This window comes from Oncorhynchus keta, chromosome 2, assembly GCF_023373465.1.
Source record: "Oncorhynchus keta strain PuntledgeMale-10-30-2019 chromosome 2, Oket_V2, whole genome shotgun sequence".
NCBI lineage: Eukaryota > Metazoa > Chordata > Actinopteri > Salmoniformes > Salmonidae > Oncorhynchus > Oncorhynchus keta.
In genome coordinates, this window is record NC_068422.1 from 78,619,707 (window position 1) to 78,644,704 (window position 24,998).

At 45.3% G+C, this 24,998-nt stretch overlaps 1 protein-coding gene across 1 annotated transcript in view; it reads left to right on the forward strand.

Moving 5' to 3' along the window:
* Positions 1 to 17,520, forward strand: part of LOC118362659 (protein naked cuticle homolog 1-like) — a 41,257-nt gene extending 23,737 nt beyond the window's left edge. Inside the window, exons 4-10 of the mRNA XM_052484696.1 lie at positions 1,738 to 1,795; positions 6,765 to 6,871; positions 7,037 to 7,132; positions 8,853 to 9,000; positions 11,389 to 11,470; positions 11,651 to 11,811; positions 12,338 to 17,520. Coding sequence (XP_052340656.1) covers positions 1,738 to 1,795; positions 6,765 to 6,871; positions 7,037 to 7,132; positions 8,853 to 9,000; positions 11,389 to 11,470; positions 11,651 to 11,811; positions 12,338 to 12,876 — 1,191 coding nt within the window. The 3' untranslated portion in view covers positions 12,877 to 17,520. The remainder of the gene's footprint in view (positions 1 to 1,737; positions 1,796 to 6,764; positions 6,872 to 7,036; positions 7,133 to 8,852; positions 9,001 to 11,388; positions 11,471 to 11,650; positions 11,812 to 12,337) is intronic.
* Positions 17,521 to 24,998: the final 7,478 nt, after the last annotated feature.

Sequence of the window (24,998 nt, forward strand, 5' to 3'; positions counted from 1 at the left end):
GAGGAGGTTTTAATGATTCAGACAGCCTCAGTCAAGCTGTGTCCCAAATGGCACCCTACTCCATATTTAGTGCACTATAGTTAGTCAGTCAGTCAGTCAGTGATGTGGTGTATACTCCTCCTGAGGTGCCACCCCACTGGGTACACTGCAGAGCTGCTCTACTAGGCTGACTGGGCTAGGATCACACCAGCTGAACTCTACCTCTCTACTGGATTAAACCCAAATCTCTCCTACACGTTCTCACTGTCATAAATCCACCTCTTTAACACAGAGAGGGGAGAGGGGAGAGAGCTAGTAGCTCCACATAGACTATATCAAACAGCTCAGGTGTTGTTTTAGTGGTTTTTGATTTGATTGCTGGAGTAGGTACTTCACACAAGGGATAGGGTGTACTGTGTTTATAATGTAGTTAGTATGTCTCTGGGTTTATATCTCTGTAGGTTTATGGTGTGAGAGTGTTTTCAGTATTATGTATGTCTATGCCAGAGCGAGAGAGAGAGAGCTTTTTCCGATGTGTGTGAAAGAGAACTCTCAGATCAGGGGTGTATATGAAAGAGAACTCTCAGATCAGGGGTGTGTGTGTGAAAGAGAACTCTCAAATCAGGGGTGTGTGTGAAAGAGCACTCTCAGATCAGGGGTGTGTATGAAAGAGAACTCTCAGATCAGGGTGTGTGGGGTGTGTGTGTGAAAGAGAACTCTCAAATCAGGGGTGTGTGTGAAAGAGAACTCTCAGATCAGGGGTATGTGAAAGAGAACTCTCAGATCAGGGGTGTGTATGAAAGAGAACTCTCAGATCAGGGGTATGTGAAAGAGAACTCTCAGATCAGGGGTGTGTGTGAAAGAGAACTCTCAGATCAGGGGTATGTGAAAGAGAACTCTCAGATCAGGGGTATGTGAAAGAGAACTCTCAGATCAGGGGTATGTGAAAGAGAACTCTCAGATCAGGGGTATGTGAAAGAGAACTCTCAGATCAGGGGTATGTGAAAGAGAACTCTCAGATCAGGGGTATGTGAAAGAGAACTCTCAGATCAGGGGTATGTGAAAGAGAACTCTCAGATCAGGGGTGTGTGTGTGTAATGGTTATTGGGCCAGATGACTGTAATGCCACAGAAACACCTGAGTTGGCATTTTCCATGGTGAAGCCCTGTGCTCACATATCACGCAGTCCCATTGGTATGCACTCACAGACACGGCTGCCAGGAGGGGCTCGGGTCGGGTGGACTGAAAAAACAATCCCACCAGCGTATCGCTACCCCCAATGACGATAGACCCCGTCACGGAAATAACCTCACAGACAACCCACAATTCCCCACAGGAAGAGTGTGATTGTGACCAGTGATTTGAGGCCGTTCTTTGACCAACTCCAGTACTGTGTGTCAGTGACATTCAGTCATACGCTCACTCTGTTTAGATTCTTCAATTACAGTACTGTCTTCTCTAACTTTATGGTTCTGCTCAGCTTCAACTCACAGTTGTCAAACATATACAGTGTATATAGAGCTGAATACTGTCATTTGGATTTAGCCATGTCAGTATGTATTGGCGGCTCTAATGTAGATCTCCAGTGTCCATCTAGAATAGTTTGTTAATATGGTGACTACTCTTCCTCTATACTGTATGTATGACAACAAACATGGAAATAAACTCTGTAGCTAACTCTGGTGGAATATATATTTGTTGTGCTTGGTCCGTGACAAATACACAAAAATAAATGTGTTTCTGTTTCTCTTTCTCCAGGATGTGTTGGACAAGGCGTGTGCAGAGGGGATCAGTGATGAACATTACCGTTTAGAAGGTAGGACACCCCCCAAAGCTCCTGAAATGTGCTGATGAGGTGGATGTATGGAACCCCTCCCCCAGCTCCTCTCTCCCCCCTTTACCTACCTTCTCCTTGGCCCTCCCCTCCCACTCTGTGCTTTGCAACCCACCTCCATCTATTCTGTTTTCCCCCCGTGTGGTGTGATCTAGGATTAAAGAATCAGGGTGGAAGGCCTCCCCCTTCATCTGAAAAGAGTACCAGAGCTCTGTTGTGCTACCTAACTGGCAGCAGGGGAGACTGGGATGGGACCAGCCCAGAGCTCTGTTGTGCTACTTAACTGGCAGCAGGGGAGAGTGGAAGGGGACCAGCCCAGAGCTCTGTTGTGCTACCTAACTGGCAGCAGGGGAGACTGGGATGGGACCAGCCCAGAGCTCTGTTGTGCTACTTAACTGGCAGCAGGGGAGACTGGGATGGGACCAGCCCAGAGCTCTGTTGTGCTACTTAACTGGCAGCAGGGGAGACTGGGATGGGACCAGCCCAGAGCTCTGTTGTGCTACCTAACTGGCAGCAGGGGAGACTGGGATGGGACCAGCCCAGAGCTCTGTTGTGCTACTTAACTGGCAGCAGGGGAGACTGGGATGGGTCCAGGCCAGATATGTGGGTCATGGTGTCTCGGCTGGCTAGTTTTGTCGTTGAGTTGAGCTAGTTCAGGCTGTTTATTTTAAGGGGTGGGCCAGGTATGCTTTGGTCCTCATCACTGTCTTCTCCTCATAAACGTGCCTAAAGACCTGGTGAAAAGCACTATAAATACAACCTATGATGGAACATGTAGTTATGATAATGTTAGATGACCACACACCAGACCTTGTCCATGTCAAAATCCCTCCGTGTGTCCGTTTCGGAGCCATCTTGGTCCCTTTCTCTTCCCCTCATTCTCAGAAGAGTAGATACACCATGGTTCTCTTACAGACTCTGTAAAAGTACTATTTGTTGTACATTTCAGTAAGAACTTATGAAAGACATCTTATTATCAAAGTAGTTCTTGATTTCTATTTGGTACAATTCTTCTTTAGACCCGGGGTTCATTGCTTAAGTCACATTTAAACATGAATGAAAGCCTTTATGGAGCATTCCGGCTTGATTCTTTATAACCCTGGAAAGAAAGTGGTTTGTTGAAGGGGAAAGGGACAGACTTAGAGAGCCAAAGAGAGGTTACGGATGATCGTTAGGCCAAAGCACATATGAAAGCTTGTCTTTCCTCAGGGCTTCAGTAAGCATTTTCAAAGAAAGTTTGTGAGGATTAAAAAATAACTTCCTTGCAAAATTTCAAAGCGGGATGAAGCAAAAGGGATCCAAGATGGTAGTGTGTTTTGACTCTTTGGATCTTGCAGTTACTTCCTCTGTGCCTTTTCAAATGTAGTTTTCACAAGGCCATTAACTGAGGCTTACATAACTCAATCAGCTATATAAACCTGTATCTCTGTGTCTGGTCACACTTGCGTGACTCTCAGCTTTCACTTCTGTGTGGATGGTCTGAGAGTGAGTGACAGCGGTCTTATGTGTGTGTGTGTGTGTGTGTAATGGCAGGTTCTGTTGGATCAGGCATGATGGCATTTTGAGAGTGCCAGCCCAGTCCCTCCTCCACTCCCATCAGATCACCAGCCAATCCTCTGCCAGCATTTAGTTCCACTCATGAAGAGCAGGCCTACTGTATTTCAGTGACGTCTGAGAGGTCTGAGAGGGAGATAGCAGATTATGTCTACATAGGGGATAGGGTGCCCTCTTGGACATAGCCAACAGTATTCCTCTGGGTCTTTTCATTAGCCTGGAGATAAGCATCACCATCTCCACATTGGGCTTGTTACAGATTTGCCCCCTCGCATGGCACAATGGTACCTTTGAGCATCTGTGATGATCAAAGACAGGGTTCAATTTTCCTCCTCCAAAAAGTTTTTGCTCCCCAGGATGTAGCCTTTCATTGTGCCTGCAGCCGAGAGGACAGGAGACGGGACAGACATGATCGATCTGCTTAGATACAGAGGAAAGAGAACGAGGCTGTTGTGTCTGTCTGTCTGCTCCTTTGGCGACCACAACAAACGCTGTTTCAGATTTGACTTGGCTTAATTAATTAGTGATTCTGTTTTACAGCCGTCTGGTCTGATCCTCGGCCAAAAGGTTTCAGAATGGAACTTCAAAGTGCAACAGGGGGGAGGGACTGTGTGTGTGTGTGTGTGTGTGTGTGTGTGTGTGTGTGTGTGTGTGTGTGTGTGTGTGTGTGTGTGTGTGTGTGTGTGTGTGTGTGTGTGTGTGTGTGTGTGTGTGTGTGTGTGTGTGTGTGTGTGTGTGTGTGTGTGTGTGTGTGTGTGTGTGTGTGCGCGCATGCGCAGTAACCCAGCCATCTCTTGATTGGTCAGGCAGGAGCACAAGCAAAACCAAATGGCCACCAACTGCGTCCCAATGAAATGCCACCCTATTCCGTAAATAGTGCACTACTTGGACCCATGGAGTGACTCTGTGTATTCATGGCCTCTGCCCTTGGCCTATCAGTCTCTTTTTTATTTGTAGTACCCAGGTCTGAAACATCTCAGAGGTTTTAGTTGGATTCAGATGTGATGAGAGGATATGAAAGGACTGTGACATGTTACAGTAGGAGATGTTGGTGGGCTTACTTACTTGATGTAGTTGGGGCTTACTGTAATATATATACTGCTGTACATATCTACTGTTGTACATATCTACTCCCACAGGGTTCTTTTGTACATATCTACTGCTGTACATATCTACTGTCTGTACATATCTACTGTTGTACATATCTACTGTTGTGCATATCTACTGTTGTACATATCTACTGTACATATCTTGTGTACATATCTACTGCTGTACATATCTACATATCTACTGTTGTACATATCTACTGTTGTACATATCTATCTATCTACTGTTGTGCATATCTACTGTTGTCCATATCTACTGTTGTACATATCTACTGTTGTACATATCTACTGTTGTACATATCTACATATCTACTGTTGTACATATCTACTGTACATATCTACTGTACATATCTACATATCTACTGTTGTACATATCTACTGTTGTACATATCTACTGTTACATATCTACATATCTACTGTTGTACATATCTACTGCTGTACATATCTACTGTTGTACATATCTACTGCTGTACATATCTACTGCTGTACATATCTACTGCTGTGCATATCTACTGTTGTACATATCTACTGCTGTACATATCTACTGTTGTACATATCTACTGCTGTACATATCTACTGTTGTACATATCTACTGTTGTACATATCTACTGCTGTACATATCTACTGCTGTACATATCTACTGTTGTACATATCTACTGCTGTACATATCTACTGCTGTACATATCTACTGCTGTACATATCTACTGTTGTACATATCTACTGTTGTACATATCTACTGCTGTACATATCTACTGTTGTACATATCTACTGCTGTACATATCTACTGCTGTACATATCTACTGCTGTACATATCTACTGCTGTACATATCTACTGCTGTACATATCTACTGCTGTACATATCTACTGCTGTACATATCTACTGCTGTACATATCTACTGCTGTACATATCTATATCTACTGCTGTACATATCTACTGCTGTACATATCTACTGCTGTACATATCTACTGCTGTACATATCTACTGCTGTACATATCTACTGTACATATCTACTGTGTACATATCTACTGCTGTACATATCTACTGCTGTACATATCTACTGCTGTACATATCTACTGTTGTACATATCTACTGCTGTACATATCTACTGCTGTACATATCTACTGCTGTACATATCTACTGTTGTACATATCTACTGCTGTACATATCTACTGCTGTACATATCTACTGCTGTACATATCTACTGTACATATCTACTGCTGTACATATCTACTGCTGTACATATCTACTGCTGTACATATCTACTGCTGTGCATATCTACTGCTGTACATACATATCATATCTACTGCTGTACATATCTACTGCTGTACATATCTACTGCTGTGCATATCTACTGCTGTACATATCTATCTACTGCTGTACATATCTACTGCTGTGTACATATCTACTGCTGTACATATATCTACTGCTGTACATATCTACTATATCTAATATCTACTGTGCATATCTACTGCTGTACATATCTACTGCTGTACATATCTACTGCTGTACATATCTACTGCTGTGCATATCTACTGCTGTACATATATCATATCTACTGCTGTACATATCTACTGCTGTGCATATCTACTGCTGTACATATCTACTGCTGTACATATCATATCTACTGCTGTACATATCTACTGCTGTACATATCTACTGCTGTACATATCTACTGCTGTACATATCTACTGCTGTACATATCTACTGCTGTGCATATCTACTGCTGTGCATATCTACTGCTGTACATATCTACTGCTGTGCATATCTACTGCTGTGCATATCTACTGCTGTACATATCTACTGCTGTACATATCTACTGCTGTGCATATCTACTGCTGTACATATCTACTGCTGTACATATCTACTGCTGTGCATATCTACTGCTGTGCATATCTACTGCTGTACATATCTACTGCTGTGCATATCTACTGCTGTGCATATCTACTGCTGTGCATATCTACTGCTGTGCATATCTACTGCTGTGCATATCTACTGCTGTACATATCATTCTTAGTTGATCTTGTGTACATTCTCCCGGTGTACATCCCTATAGTTTGCATTTGATTACTGCTACAGTGCTATTTGGGTTGTTAATCAGATTCGTCCCACCGTTGTTGATTTCTTGTCTTTTTTTTCTATTTTCTTTCCTTACATTTTATTTGACAATTTACTGCATTGTTAGGAGCTAGTAACATTAACATTTCACTGCACCTGCTACAACATCTGCTAAACTGTGTACGCGACCAGTAAACTTGTATTTGATCATTTGGTTGCGTGTCTGTTCTTACAGTGGCTCTGCCCCCGGAGAAGACGGTGGACAGTTGCTGTGTGGAGGAGAAGATGCAGGGGAGAGCGAACCAGGCGCCCACAGGAACACAGAAACAGCTCCAGTTGGAAGTGAGTGTGAAGTTGAACTGTGAACCACCAACATGGACCATTTATTAGTGCTTCTGGGAAAAACCAGAGCGACAATATAATACTCTTTCAGGGATGGAAGGAGGCACACATGCACACACAGTCGTGAATGTATTGATACTTATATTGCAATGCGATTCGTTTCAGGAGCTTGAGTGTGCCGTCTCTGTAGAGGAAGACAACAGACAGGAGTGGACATTCACGCTGTATGATTTTGACAACAATGGCAAGGTCACCAGAGAGGTGAGGGTTCAAACACATTTTATATTCAAACAGACTCTAACACATAACAGGGCACTTTACTTTACCCGCCATGATCTTTTCCTCTTTCAAACTAACACATACACACACACACACACACACACACACACACACACACACACACACACACACACACACACACACACACACACACACACACACACACACACACACACACACACACACACACACACACACACACACACACACACACACACATACATACATACATACATACATACATACATACATACATACATACATACATACATACATACATACATACATACATACATACATACATACATACATACATACATACATACATACATACACACACACACACATACACAGACTAAGGGAGACACAACCAGATGAAGTTACATTCATCAATTTCAATAATACAGCCACTAGGAACCAAAGAGACTTTTTCCTTCCCTGCGATAGATACCTAGTGGCTGGCTGCTGCCTTGTAAAGATCTGAGCAGTGCAGTCAGAGAGGCCTGTATTTTTGGAGAGCTGAGTTGAAACGGTGTGAAGAGACTGAAGCCGTCCTATGTGTGGTGGGATGGTTGGATCTCCAGTTTCTCTGGCATCGCCCATGGCCCCGCGGCACATGAGACGGCAGGTGGCAGCTCACACAAAAAGAAGAAGAAGGAAATAGCTTTCTTCTCCAGCTCCCTTTCTTTATTTCTTCAGACGTATGAAAAAAATGGAAAACTAAAAGTGACATAGGAAGCTTTTTTTTTTTTTTTTTTTTTTTTTTACATCTTAGCGTTTGAAACGGTATCTGGAGCCAGTCCCCAAAGAGCTCATAATAGGCCTTTATGTTGCATTGAGAGAGAGGCAAGGCAATAGGAATGCAGGCATTTGGACGTTTTAGAGGAGCGAGAGCAGAAGCTAGGCTAACAGGCCCAAAAAGGTCCCTATTTCTGAGTGGTTTTGTAAGCCCCTTTTCTCGCCAGTGACAGTCCAGGGAACATTAGTAGAAATGCAGTAATTACCTTCAGAGGGAAGATTCTAACAAGACTTGAAATATATATAATTAAACATACTATGCTATTGATCCATCTGTGGATGTTCATGTTGCTCTCTTCCTGAACAGGCTTTTAAAGACTTAAGCGAGTGCAGATTTCAGATGTCTGCTCTATGCTCACTGACTTTGTGTGTGGATGTTTTTCAGCCTTTCTACAGGAATCCCACCCTACAGGATGTTCCCTCTTATGTTCTCTCTTTCTTATTCTGTCTATGTCTGACTCTTAGCCCTGAGGCAAAGGTCTGTGCTATGGCTCTCAGCTACTCGACTCATTCAAAGAGCGAGAAAGAGAGAGATATTGAGAGGGAAAATACTTTTAAAAGCTCTTAATTGAACCATTTCCAAAGTTACACAGAAAGCCTACAGAGAGAAAGGGTAATGGAGGCTCTATTAAGAGCAGAGCTGCTATAGAGTGGGTTGTGCATCATTTAATCTTTTAGCACTTCTCCTCCCACCTCCCAGACATATCTTGTCATGCATTTATCCTATATTTGTACTCTCTGTCTGATCACTTTACAGGGAGAATACTGAAATAAAACAACTGACAACAGCATGTACTTCTCTTCATCTCTCCTATTTGCCTGTAAACATGCTAGACAGACTACAGTAACTGAGTTGTTGGCTGTACACTAACAAAGACCATCTCGCGCTCTCCCTCCCCCTCAGGACATCACCAGCCTGCTCCACACCATCTATGAGGTGGTGGACACATCGGTCAACCATTCCCCCAGCAGCAGCAAGACACTGCGGGTCAAGCTGTCTGTGGCCCCCGACTCCAGCCAGCGCTGGCGGAGCTGCACTCAGGGCGCCGCAGGTAACCACCAGGCTGGGGGAGGATCACAGGGCTGGGAAGGGGGAGGGAGGGAGGATGGGGAGACAGAGGGGGAAGAAGAGGTAGGGGAGGGGAGAGAGCGGTGTTCTTTGGGCTCCCCTACTTGACTGTTCTGCTGTCAGCACATCCAGAGTCTTGTTTGTTGTCATGCGGAAAGGCACCTGCTTCAGGCATGTCAGACTCCTCTCTCTCTCTCTCTCTCTCTCTCTGCCCGTGTCTTCATCCATTGCTCCATCTCTCCGGCACAATGGGGTTCATTTTTAATGATGGGAGTAGTGACAGAGCTGAGAACCCCCCAGTGCCTTCAAATACTCTGAAAGAAACCTTAAGAGATGCACCAACTCCTTTTGATAACCACAACCATTTTATTTTTCTCCAAAGTGTTTCTTCTTCTCCCTCACCCCCCACTTCTCAGAGCTGTCGGTAAAATATAGCTACATTCCATGTAACATTTCTAAATGACGACTTGGTAAGCAAGTATTGAGATTTTCTTTTAAATTGCTACAAAATATAACGCCCTGTTTGTTTACTTCCTGTTGTTGTGTCTATTTATAACGTCAAGGGATTCAAAAGAAGCAGGCTTTGAAAACGAAACATTAGCTGTCAGTCTTCACGCTAATTTCAGCTGTCTTCATGCTAATTTCAAACCACAACATATCACACTTCATTAATAAACTCTGGGTTATATATACAGTACCAGTCAAAAGTTTGGACACAACTACTCATTCCAGGGTTTTTCTTTATTTTTACTATTTAATAGTGAAGACATCAAGACTATGAAATAACACATATGGAATCATGTAGTAACCAAAGAAGTGTTAAACAAATCAAAATATATTTCATATTTTAGATTCTTCAAAGTAGCCACCCTTTGCCTTGATGACAGCTTTGCACATTCTCTCAACCAGCATCATGAGGTAGTCACCTGGAATGCTTTTCAGTTAACAGGTGTGCCTTGTTAAAAGTTAATTTGTGGAATTTCTTTCTTTCTTAATGCGTTTGAGCCAATCAGTTGTGTTGTGACAAGTTAGGTGGAGTATGCAGAAGATAGCCCTATTTGGTAAAAGAACAGCTCAAATAAGCAAAGAGAAACGACAGTCCATCATTACTTTAAGACATGAAGGTCAGACAATCCAGGAAAATTTGAAGAACTTTGAAAGTTGCTTTAAGTGCAGTCCCAAAAAACATCAAGCGCTATGATGAAACTAGCTCTCATGAGGACCGGAACAAGAAAGGAAGAGTTACCTCTGCTGCAGAGGATACGTTCATTAGAGTTACCAGCCTCAGAAATTGCTTCACAGAATTCAAGAAACAGACACATTGAAACATCAACTGTTCAGTAGAGACTGTGTGAATCAGGCTTTCATGGTTGAATTGCTGCAAAGAAACCACTACTAAAGGACACCAATAATAAGAAGAGACTTGCTTGGGCCAAGAAACACAAGCAATGGACATTAGACTGGTGGAAACCTGTCCAAATTTGAGATTTTTGGTTCCAACCGCCGTGAGACACAGAGTAGGTGAACGGATGTTCTCTGCGTGTGTGGTTCCCACCCTGAAGCATGGAGGAGGTGGTGTGGAGGTGCTATGCTGGTGACAGTCTGTGATTTATTTAGAATTCAAGGCATACTTAAACAGCATGGCTACCACAGCATTCTGCAGCATTACGCCAGTCCCACTAAGCGCAAACCAGATGTGATATCATTTGTTTTTCAACAGAACAATGACCCAGCACACTTCCAGGCTGTGTAACGGCTATTTGACCAAGGAGGAGAGTGATGGAGTGATGCATCAGATGACCTGGCCACCCCAATCACCTGACCTCAACCCAATTGAGATGTTTTGGGATGAGTTGCACTGCAGAGTGAAGGAAAAGCAGCAACAAGTGCTCCACATATGCGGGAACTCCTTCAAGACTGTTGGAAAAGCATTCCAGGTGAAGCTGGTTGAGAGAATGCCAGGAATGTGCAAAGCTGCCATCAAGGCAAAGGGTTGCTACTTTGAAGTACTCAAATATATTGTGATCGTTTTAACACTTTTTTGGTTACTACATAATTCCATATGTGTTATTTCATAGTTTTAATGTCTTCACTATTATTCTGCAATGTAGAAAATAGTACAGATAAAGAAAAACCTTTGAATGAGTAGATGGGTCCAAACTTTTGACTGGTACTGTATATATTTTTTCTTTGTCTTATATGAGGCCTGGAGTAAATAAATGAAGCATTGTTGTTTTTTCTCTTTTATAGATCTTCAAAGTAAAAGGCTGTGAACAAAGATTTCTTTCTTCTGAGAGAAATAGACATGCGTGCGTGCGTGTGCGTGTGTGTGGCTGCTCTTTTTGATAATGTCCTGCTCACTCTCTCACAGACATGCCCCACCCCAGAACCAAGACTGACAAGTGCATTGAAGACCTTAAAAGTGCAGAGAAGAAGTCTCGAGCCCTCCTCAGGTAACAGATGTTTTACAGCCTGCATCAAGGTTTTACAAGACATTAATGTGTATCTGTGCATTTTTGACACCAATAACAACATTTCTTTTGACACCGACAGAATGTATGTTTTGCAATGCATCTAAAAGAGCTAAAATACTGCTTCAAGCTGTTGTAAAGGTGCATCTCTCTACCCTCCAGGCGCCATCACAGTGACCACCACACTATCCAGCACCAGGTTTTGACCCAGCAGGGTCAAAGTCAGGGCTGCCAGCGCCACTGTGTGGATGAGAACCTGGAGCGCAGGAACCACTACCTCGACCTGGCCGGCATCGAGAATTACACATCCCGCTTTGGAGCAGGTGAGCTGGTCTGGGGTGGGTGGGTGGGGGGGGACTAGAAAGCCAGCGGGGGGTGATGATGGAGAGATTGGAGACTAGAGGCACTGACCGATCACAGCACCCGGGTACTTTGAAGCTGTGTCCAGATAGAGGGAGGCCTTCATTACCCCAGCACCTGCTTGGAGGGAGACAGGCAGGCAGGTCTGGCCAGTAAAACATCTGGACCCACCGGGGCACAATACGATATGTCTTCAGGGGCCAGGCTTCATCATGAAGTGAATTAAATGTTGTTTAATATGGGGCTGCTTTTGTTTAAATGTCTGTGTTGACGGGGAGTTTTTGTTTTAGTGTGACACCCTCTAGTTCAAAGAAGAAAATACTCTTTGTCCCGTGAAAAAAAAAAAGCAGAAAAAATGCGAAAAGTAAAATAGTATTGGAACTGGTAATATTAACGTTTATGAGTTCTCAGTCTTTCAATGAAGTTAGTGATGTATCAATTGACCCATCATGGGTTATTTATCCTGACCTGTATTTCTCTCCTCTCCAGCCCCCACCACAGAGCCTGTGAAAGCAGAGCCACAGACCCGACCATCGAACCAGACCAGGTCTCGCTCTCATGAACCAGAGAACGGCCACACCTACTCCCACCACCGTCGCTCACAGGTGGCCATGGAGAGCAGCGCCGCCCCAGGCCCTGACACCCTTTGTCCCCCACGACCGAGTAAAGACTCAGGTAAACACGCCCTGCGCTCCCCCAAGACCCACAGCCGGACACACCCCACACAGACCACCACAGGCAGGGTGATGAGGAGCAGAGGGGCCCCACCTCCCCCGGCCCTACCCAGCCAGGCCCCCCCTCACCAGTCCTCAGCCCCCTACCGCAGGCACAAGCAGAGGGCCAGGGAGGGCCAGCAGCAGTACCAGGCCCTGGGGGCTCCAGTGGGGCCTGTGGTGGAGAAGGAGCAGGTGAGGGTCCTACCCAGTGTGCTCCTCTATGAAGGAGGGCTGGCCCAGATGGTTCAAAGGCACGAGCATCATCACCACCATGAACACCACCACCACTACCACCACTTCTACCAGTCCTGAGGCAGCCTGCCAGCTCCCTGCCCTGCTGCACCAGAGCACCTTCTCACAGCCCGACCTCAACCTGGCTCCACTGCCAGGCCAGTAGACCCTACAGACAGACAGACAGGCCCCTCCCACACAGCACAGCAACAGCACAGCCAGAACTGTGTCACTGTTAGGGGGAGTTGGGTCTTGCATGGCCCTGTGGGCTAAGAGGACAGGACATCAAGAGGAGTTGGACAGACAGGGGGAGGTGCAGGGTGAAGAGGGTTATTATGGGGCTGTCCAGGCATGAAGAGTCCCTGTGAGGCAGCGGGACAGTGTCTTGGTCTTCAGGTGTGCCAGGAACCAGGAGCAGGACACGGCAGAGGGATGTAACAGGGGAGCCTGAGAGGAACAGAAGGAGAAAAGAGACTTGGCTGTAAATCCTTCAGAGGACTCCTCTCATCCCTCTCTGTCTGTCTGTTTCTCTGAAAGCCTCTACTCTGATGGACTAGGTGACTTTACGAAGCCATACTGGCACTGCCATCCTCACATACCTCTACGTTTTGGGGAATGAGAGGTGAGGGTCTGGTTTGGAGAGCGAGAGAGATTTGTGTGTATGAATATACAGTGTGTGTGAGAGCATGTGTTACCTGTCTGCTGTGACGCCACTGAAAACCACTTGAAAAGCACTTGTGGGTGCAGTTGCATTGGAGACACTTTGGGCTGTCAGAACAGAGGGCTGACAGGCATCGGCTGGATATGATGAAGACAAGATCATCCAGCTCCTGAATCTCACATGCAATACAGGACCCTCCCTGAGAGAACGATGTTGAAATGTTCAGTGAGAATAGAAGACTGTAATCAGCTGCTACCTCTAGTGTTATTAATGGAATTGTTGGTGTTATTATTATTGTTAATAATCAGATGCTATTTTTCAGTTACATTTTGTTTTATTTTTTAAAGATGACACAATCTGCAGTAATGTAGTGTTGAAACGCTCCTACATTTTTTACCTACATATTGTATATATTATCAACATTATAATCTTTATTTATAATGTGACGTTTGTATCAACAATCTACATTTATTTCTCACTCAACCCCATTTTCCCGATGTACCCTATTGAAAGACCACTATGTATTCAATTTAGACCATCAAAGATACAACTCTGACTCCCCCTAATATCACCACCTAATATCACCACACCCAGTTCTTTCACACAAATGGTCAGTGTACACCTTCTCAAGTACATCTCTGCCTTCTGAACAGTGTCTGTCTAATCGTTGTGGTTAGCAATTTACAGTAAGGCTCTTTCTCAATAGCTGAATCATAAGTATGTAGTGGTTGACAATCCACAGCAGTCCCATTATCCTCCAGGTCTGATCATAACACATGACCCTAACCGCTGTCCCCTCATGAGGCATCCCCCTGTCCCCAGCTGTCAGCACCTGTTTCACCAGGCCGCCATCACGCCATGTGTCCCCAGCACTCAGGCAACAAGGCTCTGTTTATGATGCTGGCTGGACTGGGATGGAGGCTCTCAGCTGTCTGTCTCATTCCTCTGGTGCGAGGTGACACCAGGGTCTGCCCGCAGGCTCCACCAGGACCATAACTCACCCTGCTGAAGGCCTGCTGTCGGGTAGGCAGCTCCAACCACACAGGACCTCTCAGATCTTCTCCCACCCTAGTTGAACCATCAGAGCCATACACCACTGTTTAGGACAGGTCACTATGGTATGCCTGCATCTGGGTCCAGGAGCTCCTGACTGAGTATCATCTGGTCAGGGTAAAGAGGAAAATACTGTAATCAGCAATGTTCCCTCTATTTTTTTTCATCCCTGAGCAAATTTCAGGCCTGCTGAGCAAACTTGAACATTGTGAAAATTCGGTGCAACTTACGAAGCACGTTTAATGTGAACACTGAGGCTGTACCCGATCAGGGTACACCTTTAACAGTGGTCAAGTAGGCTACTGTGGCTTTTTAATAATAATGTAGGCCTACTTGACTGGCCAACCATCAAAAACAATGGAGACAATTCACCCCATAATATGTTAACATGGAATAGCTGTTCTATCGTTAAGCCTACAGTAGCAGACAGTGTGTGGTGTTCAATGTAGGCTACATTCTATGAGACTATTGAATACTACATGCAGGGCTTGACATTAACCTGTTTATCCACTTGTCCTTCAGACAAGGAGGTGACTGAAAATGTTGTGTTTGATGCAAGAATCTACTTTATATAATGAAAAGCATCATTATTCACATACCATTATTACAGAGAATCAGGCAAAAATATTCCACCCTCTGCCTATTGGCTACACTGCCCCTTTAAGATAAATAAGCAATTTACCTGACTTGCTTTTCAAAGATGTCTAGAAATGCACATGTTTTGTGCTCTTGTAGGAAGCAATCACTCCCCCATTGCTGACTAAAAATGATCTATAACTGGGCTAATAACTCACTAACTAGCGAAGGATATGACCACAGGTACACATGTTGCTAAATGCAGCTCTGGCTTTGATCTCATAACAAATTCATCTACTCACCACCACTCATGCTGTATAAACAGTTCAAAGTAAATGGCACAGATCCATATATGGCAATGGTCTATTTGCATATAGGCTTACTGCAGCTCTGATTGGTTATGGTCCACCTGTCTGTGTAGAGTATGGCCTATGTTGTGCCTGTCAATGCAATAAAATCCTACTCCGATGCGTTCTGCCTACAACACATCTCTTGCATGGTTTTGTTTCGGTATGTTGCATTGAAAGTGCCTAATATTGCATTGATTCGATCACAATTCCCACAGTAAACGGAAAGGTTGATCGTGTTAACTAATGGGGGAAAACTCTAGACAGTTTGCTTCTCTTTGCGGGCTGATATTTCTTCTGCACGGCAGTCCTGGGGGAGCTGCATGCCTGCTCTCTCGCGCATCTGAGAGGGAACATTGGTAGTCAGTATGAGCTAATAGACCTTGCTACTGGCTATGCGTTGTGAGTAGGTGTGAAGAGTTCACTAATTCCCCTACACCAGATGTGTGGACATCAAAGCCAGCTTTCCACTCTGGGTCATGTCTAGGTTTAGAGCTTTTACTACAAGTTTCCGTTAGTGTGTGTTTTGGGTCATTTGGGGGAATCTGGTGCATTCCAGGCTTGTCCTGAGCTCCAGTGCTGCACTCCCTCACACAGCTGCAGGCTGTGCATTAGCAGAGGCACCAGTCAGGCTGGCCTCACCACGGGACACAGTCACCCCCAAGGGGAACGCAGCTGCACCCCATTCCACAGCCCCTCTTTCCCCTAGAATGCTGCCGCTCTGCGATCTGCTTGGCACTAGCATCTGTCTGGATTAGCATGGCAGCACCCCACCTGACAGGGCCCATCGCATTACTGTAACTCATGTTGTTGTCTTCACACCATGACAACACCACAGCTAAACAGTACAGGTGTTGATACTAGCACCTGCCCATAGGATAGACATGCTTCAGGTGGAAATGGCTTGTGGCTGCATTGGGGACTATATCAAGCCAGTGAGAGGCAGAGGGCTTGCGTCTCCCTTCATGGGGGTCCTCATTAGGTGTGTGTGTGTGTGTGTGTGTGTGTGTGTGTGTGTGTGTGTGTGTGTGTGTGTGTGTGTGTGTGTGTGTGTGTGTGTGTGTGTGTGTGTGTGTGTGTGTGTGTGTGTGTGTGTGTGTGTGTGTGTGTGTGTGAAGGTGTCTGCAGTGATCCCCTCAGACAGACACCATGGCTAATAGGCAGGGATCTGCTTGGGTTCTCATCCTCAGTTAAACTTACAATCCCTCCGCCATCTTCCCCCAACACTACAGACACTAGATGAATGGTGCCATGTGCCTCTAGAGTACTGTGGTATTAGTGGGGCAGCCGCTGGAACAGATATCTCTGTTTTGCTTTTGAAATGCAGCCCTATTCCCTATATGATGTACAACTTCTGAACAGGGCCCAGGGTCTGGTCAAAAGTAGTGCACTGTGCCTCTTTAAAGGGACACTCCAGCTTCACCGGCATCTAAAGTTCTGCTCCAGAATGCTAAACTGTAACTTCTTCTTCTGTAAATGATTTCAATTTTGGTATTTACAGACAAGACTGAATTGAATTTTCTCACTGTATTGCACCACTTCTCCATCTGTAAATGATTTCAGTTTTGGTATTTACAGACAAGACTGAATTTAATTTTCTCACTGTATTCCACCACTAAGTTAAGTTTTGTAAAATTAATGTATCTCCATGTTAAACTAATGTAAATAGTATATGGACTGCAGAAAGGTTATACCAGTATCGTGTAGAAGGAATAAACGTATTTATAATAATTGAATGACTGAGCAGATATACAGTATTTTTGCCAAGCTATCACACTTGCCTACTATATTGTCACTTCTCTACAGTATCCGCTGTGCCAATCAGTGCTATCAGGGAAGGGTAGTTGTCTCTCTCTCTCTCACTTCCTTCACTTCTTCTTGGTGATTGTTGTAAATGAAACATGTCTAACACTTGCTGTTCAGTTCCTCAATAGCAGACCAGACCCTTTCTCTCTTTTCCCTAATGGCTTTTTCATGACTTTGTTTAGTTTATATAGACGGTTTTTGATTAATTGCTTTATTTATTTGATAACAGAACTGTGCCAAGGGAGAACCCCTTTCATTAAAGTATGAACCTGTTCCCTAGAATACGTCTGCTGACTCCTTTATGTGGCTTTGTACTGTGCGTATTTGTGTTGGATGAATATGGATGAGGGAGGGAGTGTGTATGTGTGATCTAAACCACCGCAGGTCGCCTATCTGTCTTGGAATCTGTTTCTGCTGGACCTCTGTGCCCGTGGTGTTTTTTCTGCATACATTTCCTCATTGTGGTGTTTGTGCGTTTGTGTTTATTTCGGGCTGTTTTATCCGCTTGTGTGTGCGTTAGTCTGTGTGAGTGTGTGTTTTGATGTGCCATGTATGCGTTTGTTTGATGTGGCTGAATGTGGGAACATGTGGGGATGAGGGAGTCGGAGGACAGGGGATTGGGGAAGGAGGGGGGATGATCCTTTCCATCCCACCCCATGGAGCCTCGGTGGGCTCCCAAATCTGGCTGGCAACAGCTGTCCTCCGTGCCACGCTCTCTACATGCACACCCTTTGATATGCAGCTTAAGCTCTTATCTCTCATTGGGACGAGCACAGAGTGTCCACGGCAACGTGTCTCTCGGCAACGTGACCTGCCATTCTCTCCCAAATACAGCCCATTTAAATCAACCAGTTTATGTGTCTGGAGAAGTCGGCATCATGATAAACAGTATCTATCCCTCCGACACTGACACATCAAACCATTTCCAAAGCTCCCTTTCTTCATTTAATCTTTTAGTACATCAATCGTATCCCCAGCCCACTGCAGGGTCTACATGGAGATGTGTTAGCCAGGAGTGGGTATAGAAAACACAGCAATATCTAAGATCAGTCTTTCCAAGTTATTTGGATTCTTGGACTTGTTTGACTTTGACATGTCTTTTTGAACTCTGGTATTATGTTTATTAACTAACGCACAAATTGGAAATTGCACTGCTATAATTTCTAAGGTGTTTGATTTGCCCTGTACTGTAAGTATTTGCTCTGCTGAATTTCTGTTCTCCTTTTTGTCGTCTAATGTATGTGTCATCTCCTGTTAATCCTCTCCGAGCAAAGCAGAGTAGAGCAGGCAGGTTGGTTTAGCATGATGAGCACAAGAGAGATATCACCACAGGAATAATTAGACTGACCTCAGATCAATATCTGGCTCAGTTGCTTGCTTTGGCTCTTTCTCTGCCTCTCTCTCTCTCTCTCTCTCTCTCTCTCTCTCTCTCTCTCTCTCTCTCTCTCTCTCTCTCTCTCTCTCTCTCTCTCTCTCTCTCTCTCTCTCTCTCTCTCTCTCTCTCTCTCTCTCTCTCTCTCTCTCTCTCTCTCTCTCTCTCTCTCTCTCTCTCTCTCTCTCTCTCTCTCTATGTGTGTGTGTTTGGTGCTCTGTGTGTGAGCATTCAGCTGAACCCAGGTCAAAGGGTAATTATAGGGCCCTGGTCATTTACAGACCACTGTAATACAGCCATTACTCTGTGATGGCCCCTTTCTCTGCCTCTCTCTCTCTCTGCTCTCTCTCTCTCTCTCTCTCTCTCTCTCTCTCTCTCTCTCTCTCTCTCTATGTGTGTGTGTTTGGTGCTCCGTGTGTGAGCATTCAGATGAACCCAGGTCAAAGGGTTATTATAGAGCCCTGGTCATTTACAGACCACTGTAATACAGCCATTACTCTGTGATGGCCCCTGAGAGACATGGGGAGAACACGTTGGAAAGAAGGCAGGATGGTGCTCTGTTCATTCAGCTGAGGAAGAGCTCCAAGGAAGAGCTTCACAATTCCTGACATTTAATCCTAGTAAAAAATCCCTGTTTTAGGGGAATTAAAAATTCCCTGTCAGTTAAGATCATTACTTTATTTTAAGAATGTGAATTGGCATAATAATAGAGAGAATTATTGCTTTATTTCATCTTTTATTTCTTTCATCACATTCCCAGTGGGTCTGAAGTTTACATACACTCAATTAGTATTTGATAGCATTGCCTTTAAATTGTTTAACTTGGGTCAAACGTTTTGGGTAGCCTTCCACAAGCTTCCCACAATAATTTGGGTGAATTTTGGCCCATTCCTCCTGACAGAGCTGTAACTGAGTCAGGTTTGTAGGCCTCCTTGCTCGCACACGTTTGTTCAGTTCTGCCCTCAAATGTTCTATAGGATTGAGGTTAGGGCTTTGTGATGGCCACAACAATACTTTGACTTTGTTGTCCTTAAGCCATTTTGCCACAACTTTGGAAGTAATGCTTGGGGTCATTGTCCATTTCAAAGACCCATTTGCGACCAAGCTTTAACTTCCTGAATGATGTCTTGTGACGTTGCTTCAATATATCCACATAATTTTCCCCACCTCATGAAGGCCTCTATTTTGTGAAGTGCACCACTCCCTCCTCTAGCAAAGCACCCCCACAACATGATGCTGCCACCCCCGTGCTTAACTTAGTGTGTGTAAATTTCTGACCCACTGGAATTGTGATACAGTCAATTATAAATGCAATAATCTGTCTGTAAACAATTGTTGGAAAAATTACTTGTGTCATGCACAAAGTAGATGTCCTAACCGACTTGCCAAAACTATAACTTTTTAAACAAGAAATTTGTGGAGTGGTTGAAAAGGGGGTTTTAATGACTCCAACCTGAGTGTATGTAAACTATCGACTTCAACTGTATGTACACCTCTGGTTACTCTAAGGCTGCATTTATACAGGAAGCCCAATTCAAATATTTTTTTGACCAATCAGATTAGCTTTGAAAAAGATCTGAGGAGAAAAGATCTGATGTAATTTGTCAAAATACCAATTAATGGAAAAAATATGATATAATGTATTTTTGTGACCTATAATATATTTTTGTGTACTCAGTGCAGTTTGCTTAATTTCTTGTGGAATGTGAACATTCCAAAGGAACTAAAACCCCTAAAAAGAGCCCAGAAACTAACCGAACTGAGACCATCTTGAGAGGTGGTCTGAGTTTGGTTCGCTTGAATTCCAAGGTTCGGTTCCCTTTAAAGGGCAATGTGAACAAAAAGCTCACCAGGTTCGCTTGTCATTATTACCACACACTAGACTACTGTTACACCATTTCCCCTGCCATAACCCCTCACACTAGACTACTGCAACACAGTTTCCCCTGCCATAACCCCTCACACGAGACTACTGTTACACCATTTCCCTCCCATAACCCCTCACACTAGACTACTGTTACACCATTTCCCCTGCCATAACCCCTCACACGAGACTACTGTTACACCATTTCCCTCCCATGACCCCTCACACTAGACTACTGTTACACCATTTCCCCTGCCATAACCCCTCACACTAGACTACTGCAACACAGTTTCCCCTGCCATAACTCCTCACACTAGACTACTGTTACACCATTTCCCCTCCCATAACCCCTCACACTAGACTACTGCAACACTGTTTCCCCTGACATAACCCCTCACACTAGACTACTGCAATACTGTTTCTCCTGCCATAACCCCTCACACTAGACTACTGCAATACTGTTTCTCCTGCCAAAACCCCTCACACTAGACTACTGCAACACTGTTTCCCTGACATAACCCCTCACACTAGACTACTGCAACACTGTTTCCCCTGACATAACCCCTCACACTAGACTACTGCAAAACTGTTTCTCCTGCCATAATCCCTCACACGAGACTACTGCAATACTGTTTCTCCTGCCATAACCCCTCACACTAGACTACTGCAACACTGTTTCCCCTGACATAACCCCTCACACTAGACAACTGCAACACTGTTTCCCCTGACATAACCCCTCACACTAGACTACTGCAATACTGTTTCTCCTGCCATAACCCCTCACACTAGACTACTGCAACACTGTTTCCCCTGACATAACCCCTCACACTAGACTACTGCAACACAGTTTCCCCTGCCATAACCCCTCACACGAGACTACTGTTACACCATTTCCCTCCCATAACCCCTCACACTAGACTACTGTTACACCATTTCCCCTGCCATAACCCCTCACACTAGACTACTGCAACACAGTTTCCCCTGCCATAACCCCTCACACTAGACAGACGACTGTTACACCATTTCCCCTGCCATAACCCCTCACACTAGACTACTGCAACACTGTTTGCCCTGACATAACCCCTCACACTAGACTACTGCAACACTGTTTCCCCTGACATAACCCCTCACACGAGATTACTGCAATACTGTTTCCCCTGACATAACCCCTCACACTGGACTACTGCAACACTGTTTCCCCTGCCATAACCCCTCACACTAGACTACTGCAATACTGTTTCCCCTGACATAACCCCTCACACTAGACTACTGCAACACTGTTTCCCCTGACATAACCCCTCACACTAGACTACTGCAACACTGTTTCCCCTGCCATAACCCCTCACACGAGACTACTGCAATACCATTTCCCCTGCCATAACCCCTCACACTAGACTACTGCAACACCGATTCCCCTGCCATAACCCCTCACACTAGACTACTGCAATACTGTTTCCCCTGACATAACCCCTCACACTAGACTACTGCAACACCGATTCCCCTGCCATAACCCCTCACACGAGACTACTGCAATACCATTTCCCCTGCCATAACCCCTCACACTAGACAACTGCAACATTTTTTCCCCTGCCATAACCCCTCACACGAGACTACTGCAATACTGTTTCTCCTGCCATAACCCCTCACACTAGACTACTGTTACACCATTTCCCCTCCCATAACCCCTTACACTAGACTACTGCAATACTGTTTCTCCTGACATAACCCCTCACACTAGACTACTGCAAAACTGTTTCTCCTGCCATAATCCCTCACACGAGACTACTGCAATACTGTTTCTCCTGCCATAACCCTCACACTAGACTACTGCACCACTGTTTCCCCTCACATAACCCCTCACACTAGACAACTGCAACACTGTTTCCCCTGACATAACCCCTCACACTAGACTACTGCAATACTGTTTCTCCTGCCATAACCCCTCACACAAGACTACTGCAATACTGTTTCTCCTGATATAACCCCTCACACTAGACTACTGCAACACTGTTTCCCCTGACATAACCCCTCACACTAGACAACTGCAATACCGTTTCACCTGCCATAACCCCTCACACTAGACAACTGCAATACCGTTTCCCCTGCCATAACCCCTCACACTAGACAACTGCAATACTGTTTCTCCTGCCATAACCCCTCACACTAGACTACTGCACCACTGTTTCCCCTGACATAACCCCTCACACTAGACAACTGCAATACCGTTTCCCCTGCCATAACCCCTCACACTAGACAACTGCAATACATTTTCCCCTGCCATAACCCCTCACACTAGACAACTGCAATACCGTTTCCCCTGACATAACCCCTCACACTAGACAACTGCAATACTGTTTCTCCTGCCATAACCCCTCACACTAGACTACTGCAATACCGTTTCCCCTTCCATAACCCCTCACACTAGACAACTGCAATACCGTTTCCCCTGCCATAACCCCTCACACTAGACAACTGCAATACATTTTCCCCTGCCATAACCCCTCACACTAGACAACTGCAATACCGTTTCCCCTGACATAACCCCTCACACTAGACTACTGCAATACTGTTTCCCCTGCCATAACCCCTCACACTAGACTACTGCAACACCATTTCCCCTGCCATAACCCCTCACACTAGACTACTGCAACACCGTTTCCCCTGCCATGACCCCTCACACTAGACTACTGCAATACCGTTTCCCCTGCCATAACCCCTCACACTAGACGACTGCCACACTGTTTCCCCTGCCATGACCCCTCACACGAGACTACTGCAATACTGTTTCCCCTGACATAACCCCTCACACTAGACAACTGCAACACTGTTTCCCCTGCCATAACCCCTCACACGAGACTACTGCAATACTGTTTCTCCTGCCATAACCCCTCACACTAGACTACTGCAATACTGTTTCTCCTGCCATAACCCCTCACACTAGACTACTGCAATACCGTTTCCCCTTCCATAACCCCTCACACTAGACAACTGCAATACCGTTTCCCCTGCCATAACCCCTCACACTAGACAACTGCAATACCTTTTCCCCTGCCATAACCCCTCACACTAGACAACTGCAATACCGTTTCCCCTGACATAACCCCTCACACTAGACTACTGCAACACCGTTTCCCCTGCCATGACCCCTCACACTAGACTACTGCAATACCGTTTCCCCTGCCATAACCCCTCACACTAGACGACTGCCACACTGTTTCCCCTGCCATAACCCCTCACACTAGACTACTGCAATACCGTTTCCCCTGCCATAGCCCCTCACACTAGACGACTGCCACACTGTTTCCCCTGCCATAACCCCTCACACTAGACTACTGCACATTGTTTCCCCTGCCATAACCCCTCACACTAGACTACTGCAACACTGTTTCCCCTGCCATAACCCCTCACACTAGACAACTGCAATACCGTTTCCCCTGACATGACCCCTCACACTAGACTACTGCAATACCGTTTCCCCTGCCATAACCCCTCACACTAGACTACTGCAACACCGTTTCCCCTGCCATAACCCCTCACACTAGACTACTGCAACACTGTTTCCCCTGCCATGACCCCTCACACTAGACTACTGCAATACCGTTTCCCCTGCCATAACCCCTCACACTAGACGACTGCCACACTGTTTCCCCTGCCATAACCCCTCACACTAGACTACTGCAATACCGTTTCCCCTGCCATAACCCCTCACACTAGACGACTGCCACACTGTTTCCCCTGCCATAACCCCTCACACTAGACTACTGCAATACTGTTTCCCCTGCCATAACCCCTCACACTAGACTACTGCAACACTGTTTCCCCTGCCATAACCCCTCACACTAGACTACTGCAATACTGTTTCCCCTGCCATAACCCCTCACACTAGACTACTGCAACACTGTTTCCCCTGCCATAACCCCTCACACTAGACAACTGCAATACCTTTTCCCCTGCCATAACCCCTCACACTAGACAACTGCAATATCGTTTCCCCTGACATAACCCCTCACACTAGACTACTGCAATACCGTTTCCCCTTCCATAACCCCTCACACTAGACAACTGCAATACCGTTTCCCCTGCCATAACCCCTCACACTAGACAACTGCAATACATTTTCCCCTGCCATAACCCCTCACACTAGACAACTGCAATACCGTTTCCCCTGACATAACCCCTCACACTAGACTACTGCAATACTGTTTCCCCTGCCATAACCCCTCACACTAGACTACTGCAACACCATTTCCCCTGCCATAACCCCTCACACTAGACTACTGCAACACCGTTTCCCTGCCATGACCCTCACACTAGACTACTGCAATACCGTTTCCCCTGCCATAACCCCTCACACTAGACGACTGCCACACTGTTTCCCTGCCATAACCCTCACACTAGACTACTGCAATACCGTTTCCCCTGCCATAACCCCTCACACTAGACGACTGCCATACTGTTTCCCCTGCCATAACCCCTCACACTAGACTACTGCAACACTGTTTCCCCTGACATAACCCCTCACAC